This window comes from Branchiostoma lanceolatum, chromosome 16 (assembly GCF_035083965.1).
Source record: "Branchiostoma lanceolatum isolate klBraLanc5 chromosome 16, klBraLanc5.hap2, whole genome shotgun sequence".
Taxonomy (NCBI): domain Eukaryota; kingdom Metazoa; phylum Chordata; class Leptocardii; order Amphioxiformes; family Branchiostomatidae; genus Branchiostoma; species Branchiostoma lanceolatum.
Window position 1 is genome coordinate 6,874,895 of NC_089737.1, and position 9,366 is coordinate 6,884,260.

At 39.5% G+C, this 9,366-nt stretch overlaps 1 protein-coding gene across 13 annotated transcripts in view; it reads left to right on the top strand.

Annotated features, from left to right (window-relative positions):
- The window catches only part of LOC136422310 (transcriptional enhancer factor TEF-1-like), a 43,419-nt gene extending 34,822 nt beyond the window's left edge, over positions 1-8,597 (top strand). For 10 of the 13 annotated variants that reach the window (XM_066410001.1, XM_066410002.1, XM_066410000.1 and 7 more), the window contains 6 exons: positions 1,469-1,667; positions 2,042-2,107; positions 2,557-2,723; positions 3,212-3,302; positions 4,240-4,392; positions 5,376-8,597. In XM_066410001.1, coding sequence (XP_066266098.1) covers positions 1,469-1,667; positions 2,042-2,107; positions 2,557-2,723; positions 3,212-3,302; positions 4,240-4,392; positions 5,376-5,489 — 790 coding nt within the window. In that variant the 3' untranslated portion in view covers positions 5,490-8,597. The remainder of the gene's footprint in view (positions 1-1,468; positions 1,668-2,041; positions 2,108-2,556; positions 2,724-3,211; positions 3,303-4,239; positions 4,393-5,375) is intronic. The other 3 variants (XM_066410004.1, XM_066410003.1, XM_066409992.1) reach the window with 1 other exon arrangement.
- Positions 8,598-9,366: the final 769 nt, after the last annotated feature.

Consider the following 9,366-nt stretch of genomic DNA (forward strand, 5'->3'; position numbering starts at 1 on the left):
CATGTTGGTCCTGGAGCTGAGCAGCTGGCCTGTGTAGGCCCTGGAAACAGTCTGGCATCCAGGCTATACAAAATGTGGCCCAGGACCAACTTGTTTGAAAACGAAGCCATGCCTTAGTACATCTGGCTTTTGATTTAGGACCAGACATTTTGGCACAAGCTTGCACATTTATCTTATACATGTAGTTTATCTGTTGCGGAGACATAAGAAAATTGACACCATGAAAGTGTGTATCCAGATTCTTGCACATGAATCAGTAAAACATGAAGATAAGACAATAACGGAATAAAAAATGTAAATTTTGAAATGTTTGTGGTGTTGTTAGGTTCTCATTTTTCAGTCAAACTATCATTGTTTCAACCGCAAACTCAAAGACACTTCAAACTTGATTTTCACTGTGCCACTCACTTGAACGAATTTGTAATATAGATGCATTTTCTTCCCTTACCTATTCTAGCAAGATGCTTTGAGTATCAGTACAACAAGAATAATTTCTTACATTTTTCAGGAAGAAGACACAATGTTAGAATTAACTCTGACAATAGTGTGTATTTTTACTCTAGTTTTTATACAATCGATAAAGCCTAAGGTAGTCGTTCGATGGAGCTGTTGTAACATTTTTGCCATATCAATGTAGAGTATTGCTCACCCCGAGGAACTAAGTATTCTCCACAAAGAACTCCAAAAGTCCAGTAAATGTGAGGAATTAACTGTCTTCTGGGCAGGTGAAATTTTTGACATAATGATGGCACAGATTGCCTCACCTGGGCCACAGACTGTGTTCGTTACAATCAGAGGAGCATTCATACCGTTTTGCTGTCTCTGTGTGGCTTGTTTTCAATAACAGCCAGTAGTTTCAGGTTTTGTTTCTTGATTTGTGAACTTGGAGGTAGCTGAACTACTCAATACTGTCTTGAAATTCTTGATTAGACAGTTGTTCCAAGGGTTGGTATGTTTTGCTCGCATTCTCGAAGATGGTGAATATCTGACTAAAATTCTTGTTTGTTGTACTAGCTTAGATGGAAGGAACCAGTGGTGTAACTTCGCTTTCACCCTGCTTTTTGTTTTTTGTAGGGTTAAACCATTTGCAGTGTCACAACCGCACAGTCTCCGGCCTATGATTGTTGTAGCTTAACTATATTCAGTTTACAACTTAACTTTTTGTTTTTGCAGGCTTAAACCATTCACAGCATTACAACCATACAATGTGCAGCAAACCATTGTTGTAGCTTACACATTTTTATATGTACATGTATGCAGTTGTATAACATCAATTTTTTCACAGCATTAAACCATTCGCAGGGTCACAACCGTACTGCCTATGGTTATAGTTTGGTTGTAGCTTGGATTGTTGTAACTTGGATTGTCGTAATTGTCTTCAGGCAATGGTTTTTGTAGCTTCTTTGTAGCTTGGATTGTTGCAACTGTATGCAGTGGTATAACATCGCTTTCTGTCTCTTTTCCCCAGCGTTAAACCATTCGCAGGGTCACAACCGTACGGTCTCCAGCCGACGAAAGCAGAGGGCGCGATGGCACCAGGGTACCCGGTGGGGGCGGGCATGATGCCGGCGGGGGCGCCGGCGTGGCAGGGACGGTGTATCGGCACGGCGCGGCTCAGACTGGTGGAGTTCTCCGCATTCATGGAACAGCAAAGAGATCACGACACGGTAATCGTAACGGCTCTTTTGGATGCAGTCAAACCTGCCCAAGAAGACCACTCAGGGACCAATAAAATCTGGTCTATGTGGACAGGTAGTACCTGTCCACATAGACCAGATTTTATTGGTCCCTACCGTAGTGAAAAGAATCCAAGGGACGAAAATGGTCACATTATCCAGTTGGTTCTTATGTAGAGGGCTAAGGTGGTCACTTGTACAGGTTTGAGTGCACATTGTTTCACCTAGGATATTGAAGTTCTTTTCACATAACGAAAAGTCGTTCCTACCTGCTGACATTTCAAGTCTTTTAGTTTTTTGTTGTGCATTCAATTGAGAGACTTGATCAACATATTGACTGTTCTTGTTTGTTTTTCTGTCTCCAGTTCCACAAACATCTGTTTGTTCACATTGGGCCGAACAACCCGACATACTCAGACCCACTGTTGGAGGTGAGTAATCTAAGGGCTAATCTTGGTCTTGATAAAGATTATCAGATCATTAATTTTTATATAGATATTTTGAATCACACTGACAGAATGTTGAGGAGTGGCAGGATGTGAGGCGAAAAATGGTGTCATTGGTTTGGCCTGGGTTCAAAGTTGGTACCACAGGTTGGGAAGAAGTGATTGGTGTTGTTGCAGGAAGTGGCTAGGCTTGTTGGGTTCATTGACAGAAAGTTAGGTCAAAGGTCAAAAAATAGGCATTGTTGCCTTATAACAGCCAGGGAGAAATTCAAAATTGATGCCTACCTGCCTACCTGCCTACGTGCTCAGGCCAGTAATAAATAAAAGAAGAATGTCACAAAAAAACATCAACAATATTTCACATAGGTATGACTATGGGATCTTCGAGTTATTGTTGAAAATGTCTCATTCGACTTTGGAACTCTTCCTTGTAGCAAGTGGACATCCGTCAGATCTACGACAAGTTCCCGGAGAAGAAGGGTGGTCTGAAGGAACTGTACGACAAGGGACCGCAGGAGGCCTTCTTTCTGGTCAAATTCTGGGCCGACCTCAATACAAACATACAGGAAGAATCCGGTGCCTTTTACGGAGTAACAAGCCAGTAAGCACACACATCTCGCAATTTTGTCCCTTTTTATACATAATGACGTCATGCTTAAATGTAATTACAATATACTGTATGTGTAGGTTGATTGAAAAATAGTAGTGCGCTTATGAATGAACATAATAGAACCCAACACACCAAGAAGAGAAGGGGTGACCTGGTGTGCTTGGCTATAAAAACAAGCTGTGGCAAAAACACATTGCACTATCAGCTACAGAAAAAGCATTACACTTTATCTCAAGCATTACACTTATGAGTTAGTTCCACTGAAGAAAAAAAAGTAAATCCACATTCGATGATACACAAGCAATTCAGAAGGATGATTTTTTAAATACTCTTTGTATTGTATACTGTGTACATTCATAACTGTGAATACAAAGTTTGTATATAGCTGCAGCAGCACAAAACACATACAAAACCACAATTGTACTGGGAAAATAGAGTTGTATAATTTTCCATCCTAACTCTTCTGGTGGTTTTTACAGGTATGAGAGTGAACAGAACATGACTATTACATGTTCTACGAAAGTTTGCTCTTTCGGCAAACAGGTTGTGGAGAAAGTAGAGGTAGGTTTGGCAAGTATCCCTCTCGTCTTGTCTCTAGTGATAAGTGTTCATCCGTTTGATGTCTAAGGCCACATCAATCTAATTTGCTGGTTCTAAGATTTAGATATGTATCCTAGATTTGAATACCTTCATGAAAAAAAGGTCTGAAAATCTGTACCTTGGTACTCAATGTTCTAAGACGTGAACGCATATAAAGTGAGATTGATGTTCCTTCAAGCCCGATGTTTTCAGGAATCCTATTGGTAAGATTTTATTTATGAATGTCTAAGAGCCAAGGAAATAAATTGATGTGGCCTCGGACCTTCATACATTCTCTCATATTGTCATAGATACCATCTGTTTCTCCTTATTCTTGAAAGTTATTCACTTATTAGATTACACTATGAAGTCTATTTTCTGAGTTGTAAATTTAAAAAAATATATATTATAAAGTAAAAGAGGACCAAGACAAAAATATTTCAGTTTTGTATACTGTTAGTAACTTAGTAAATTGTATTATTTGTTGCACTTGTTGGTTTTAGAAATGCAATAACAGGGCTTGAAACACTTCCTTGCATACCTGCATTTGATGCAGATAACTTAACACATATTGTGGACCCTAGTTGTAACCCTAGTGCAAATGAGTGCAGGTAAACATCAGCAATACAAATGCAGAGATATTCGTGGTGGTTTTATGTTGCGGTTTTCGCAGTAAGCTTATTGCCACAAACTTAAAACCACCGCAAATTATTTTGCCCGCCTACTCCCTTGTCTACTATTGTCTCAAACACGGACTTAAAACCACCACAAACACTTCATTTTCTTCCTACCGCGCAATTAAAACCATTCATTTACAGTACTCCAATTTTACCTGAACTTACTCACATATGCGTGGTATTTTGAGCCCTGGATAAGATATTGCTGGTTTGTATCGTAGATTCTGACGTGTATGTTTTGTCGGTTCCAGACGGAGTATGCGCGGTTTGAGAACGGGCGGTTTGTGTACAACATCCACCGGTCACCCATGTGTGAATACATGATCAACTTCATCCACAAACTCAAGCACCTGCCCGAGAAGTACATGATGAACAGTGTCTTGGAAAACTTCACCATACTGCAGGTACGGCAAGCAAACAAACAAACAAACAAACAAACAAGAACAGTAGTAAACCTGGGTATAGTGATCCTTCTAGGGATGACGAATATGTCACAGTAGACAATTGGCCACAGTAGACAGGATTCTTCAAGGCATCCAGAGCATTTTATGAGGCTTGAAACTTGAAAATAAACCTCCAATTTCTAGCAATTCCTACTCATAGTAAGTTTCAATAACACTATACCATTTAATCGACATTAAAGGAGCAAAGATACGATGTCGTTGTGTGGTGAGAACTGATAGAAAATCCAAGCCCAAATAGACTGATCCTGACTGTCCATCACAATTAGCAGTTCGACCAATGAGAGATTGCCTGCATGTCCGTCAAATATTTGCATCTTTATGTTTTAATTCTGCATTTCTACGTTTTGACGGAGGTCCGTGGGCGGGGCAATGCTATCGGTCTATTTACACTAGGCGCATGAAACTAAAAGATCACCATGTAGCTTTTTTTGGTGCCGCTTTTGAGCACTTTTGATAAGAAACATGCACGCAAATGTGGTTAACAGTGGTATTAAATGTCAATTTCATAAAGATTACAGCAACTAGAATATTTCCAGTTTTCAAGCCTCATAAAATGCTCTGGGTGCCTTTAATATTTGGGTTAATGGGAAAGGGACAACAACTTGCCACAATGGTCAGCTGGTCCTTTTGTGGAGGTGGTCACCTAGCACTGTGCATGTTTAACTAATGCTAAATCTGGCAGTTAAAAGAATTGTTTTCAAGAAAAGGAGTGTTGTCAATGCAAAAAGAAATCAACTCTCACTGTTTTCAGTTTCTTCTTATTGGATTCTACTATGGAATTCCATTTTCTTACTTGTAAAGTAGAGCTGTAGATGCTACTTGAAACGTCTGACTGTTTCCAAAATCATATCCAGTTGCTTGGGTAACTTCTTTTTGGCGTAAAACTAAAACTTCAAAGTTGACATTTTGCTTCCTTTTCCCAGGTGGTGACAAATCGTGACACCCAGGAGACATTGCTGTGCATCGCGTACGTGTTCGAGGTCTCGACGAGCGAACACGGCGCGCAGCACCACATCTACCGTCTCGTCAAAGACTGACCGTCTCCCGAGACTCTCAGACTTACTTAAGAACCAATCACAGACCTCTTCCTTGGTTTCAAGTCATAGCATTCTCCTGGGTTGGTGCTTGGAGTTGGGCGGGGCCTAGAAACGGAGCCGCCTAGACTGATAGCAGACAGAGAAGCACTCAAGATCCTCAGCTAGCACTGCACTACATTTTCTTGATACAAGTCACACAGGAATACAGTTTAACATACTTTGATAATCTCAATGAAGTAGAGAGAGGTTATGAAGATGTGCACTGTATACTCTATTTACCTGTACTTAGGTAGTGTAAAGAACCCGTAAAGATTTCGTAAGACGCAGTGCAGTGCTAGCAATGTCTTAAGTCAGCTTGTCATCTCTGTGTTTTAAGATTCACGACTTGCTTGAGGTGAAGACCTTATAGAATCCCACTTGTGACCACAACTCTACTTAAGGCTGTCTTAGCATTCAGTCATCCAATCACATTTTACTGCAGGAAATTCATGCCCGAATTTGTAACGCCTATAGTGATTAGGCATTGTTTTAATCATGTACCATCATTGAGCACTGTTGCCCAATCACACGCTTTCTTTCAATCTCATCTTGGAAGGTTACAAATTCAATGATCAACTCAAAACTGAGTTATATCATTTGTTGGTGACATCTTGGACAGAGGCATTTTTGGAGCTGTGGGCAGGGGTTGTGGTAGAGGTCTTTGAATTTCAAGCAAGTCTGTTTCTTTAGAAAACGGCTGTAGCATAATCCAGCATTGCTATAAGGGAACTCCCAATCTAGTTGGTCTTTCCATGATACCTATAACCCCTACCATAGCCTCACTCTTAAAGAACATGGAGTTTTGTACTTGATACGACATGTAGTTTTGCTCTAGTTCCTGAACAGTTGGTGGTTGTACAATAATGGTAGCCCGTACTAACTGAAATGTAAAGATAATTTTTGATTATAGGTCTACAGATATAAGAGTGAGGCAATGGTATAGGTTATAGCTGATATTGATCAAAGATTTTTGTACATGTACATAGCTAAGACATGCTGGTTGCCGGATATTTTGTAGAAACTTTGGTGTGATACTCTTTATACCATATTTGGTAGTCTGATTATCTGTTGACCTCATGACATAATGGACCAATCGCAGGTCTTGTAGCAATGTTACTGGCATGGCTGTATGTCTACATTGACCAATGGCAGCCTCTTTTGTCTCTACATGTTCTCACGATGCTCCAATGAGAGTGCTTCTTCTGTTCAGGATAAAACACAATGGTTGATCTGTAATTTGAAACCAAGAAAGTGCTATATGAATCAACACTATCTAACTTTGCTACCTGAAAACTATAGATTTGCTACGAGTTCTATTTTTCCAAAATCGTATTTTGAACTCTGGATGTAAGAATATTCTATTAACTTGGTAAGCAGGTCAATATTAACTTGATAAGCAGGTTGATATTCAGGTTATTGATTAAACAGAAACATTTCCAGTACTAGTTTGTATTCCCAGAGCTAGAAAGAATTTTATATTAACAAATACTAGTTGGGAAAGGCTAGGAGTCAGTTTTGTTACTTTTCTCAGAGTGCTGGCATCTTTGCTAACGGATTCTTACTGTATAATTTATTAACACTGATTGTGCTTTCCATACCAACAGTTTATAAAAGAATTGATGCTGCATAGAGGGAAAAAAATGCATCGGAGAAACTTTTACAAAGGCCAACTTTGTCTAAAGATGTAGTAGAAGTTTCTCTGTCCAGGGATAGTATTTTTGATGAGATACGAGGTATTTTGTGGTAGAAGATGACATGTAGTTTCTCTAATGTCACATTTTGATACTTGACCTCCAAGTGTCCTTGCGCACTATCGTCACAAGCGTGTGCACGTAGCAAAGTTGTTCAGTTGGTACTCAGAGAAACGTTTTGTTTCTGAAAAAAGAAAATGATATTATAGATCATTTATTGAGAAAATTCCAGGAAGGAAAACACACGAAAAGCAGTTGGAATGTGATATTAAGATGATATCAATTGATTTTATGAGAGATGATATATCCCATGATGCTTTGTGGTTGCCATGGATGTTGCTGCATGTTGAAGATGTAGCTTTGCCTGCTTTGATACGACGTTAGGAAAAAAAGGAAGTCGAAAAGCGATGGACGTGGTTTACTGTGAAAAAAAGATGTGAGTAGCTCTAACGGTATAAGATCTTTAGTTGAGTAAAGAGTTGTTAACGGTACATTTGGCAGAGGGCCAGAGTGAAGGATGATGGGAAGGGTTTGTAAAAGATGGTGGAGGGCAATGTGAGCAGTTGCTGTAGTGTGCTTGCATTTCACGAGGAAGTGCAATACATCTTGAAGAGAAATCAAGTCTTGATCAAAATACAACAATTTGTAAGATAATCTTATAGTGATATTACTGTATTCCTTTTTTTACGCAGGGAGGAGCCCTATGATTCGTTTATGATAAATTGCATTCTGTTTAGCTTGATGTCTTCGTTTAGGTTACTCAAATGTTGTGTATGTATTCAAGAATTATGTATCATTTATAAGAAGAAAAACGCACCATTCTGTGTTGCTTATGTTGTGCAAGTGTCGCGCCTAGTCTTGTGTACGCCTCTGTATCTTGGCCTAGTTCCTGCACAACTGTCAAAAGCATTGCTTTGTGCACCTCCTTTGTATCGTAGAGTAAGCCGTCTCTGTGCTTTTTGGCGACGCCCCAGGGGCGAAGCCAACAGTATCTTATTTGTACTGGATCGTGCCTTGCCTCAGCTATCTTATTTTATCAAAGATTATATATTGCATGAATTTGATATCTTGCTTGGCAAGTATGATCCAAGATGATATCCCTTTGTGCCTCGAAACTTTTCGTTCACCCCGTATATGCGTACTACGAATTGTTAACCAGAGAAATTTTGATAACTACAAATTAAATATAAGAAAACATGTAAGGCATATCCCCTGCATGCAGGTTGGCATGTTTGAGTGGAAAAAGCTGTTGAGATGCTACTGCTAGTTTTGAAGTCAGCAATATCCCCTGTGTTAGCCTTTTTATTGTCACTGATCTCTTTGTATGTATAAATGTTAAGTTTTCATATTATAAGTACAGATCACTTGAAAACATCAACCTGATTGTCGGACTCTTCTTTGGGTTCTCTTTATACTATTGATCTACTCTCCAAGTAGATGTTGAGGGGAGGGTGTGTCACCATCTTCTGATTGGTACCCGTTTTCTGACAGCTATTCCCTTCAAGGTTGTCAGAAAACAGGTACAACCAATCGGATGGTAATCTATCCGTTCAACTTCTGCTTGATAGTAATGTTAAACTATCCCTCCGGTCAAGAAAGTTATATTTAGATAAAAGAATATGAGTTTTCAACTTTTAAAGGTATTAAACAAGAAAGCTGTGACATTCACATCTTGTAGATGGAAAGAATTGTAAAGTATGTTTTTTTGTTGTCTCTGCTGAAGAGTAAACCAGAAATAGGGAAAGTGCTGGTACAATATCAATGTATCACTACCAGAACAGAGATATTTTGGAGGAAAACCAAGGTTGAGTTTTCATGGCCTTCCCTCGTGTCAGTCAGCCTTTGGCCATGGACTATCAAGAAAATATACGTCAGACATGGTTGCTAGCTTGCAGTCCAGTCATGCCGTCTAGCGACAGATATGAAAAATGCAAACTGCCGATCTGTTGTCCAGCGGAGGACTTCCAGTTGCATTTATCTTTTATGTCGCTAGGTGGCAGAAATGGACTGCATTTCCAAGGTTAGGCACTGACAAGGGCTTATCATTCTGATTAACAACCTGGAAGCGGAGATGAGTTCTTTCAACTGTCAACTCGTAAATCAGACCTTTCGAACACACTCTTCCGGCTGAAACTTTGTTACGTGAC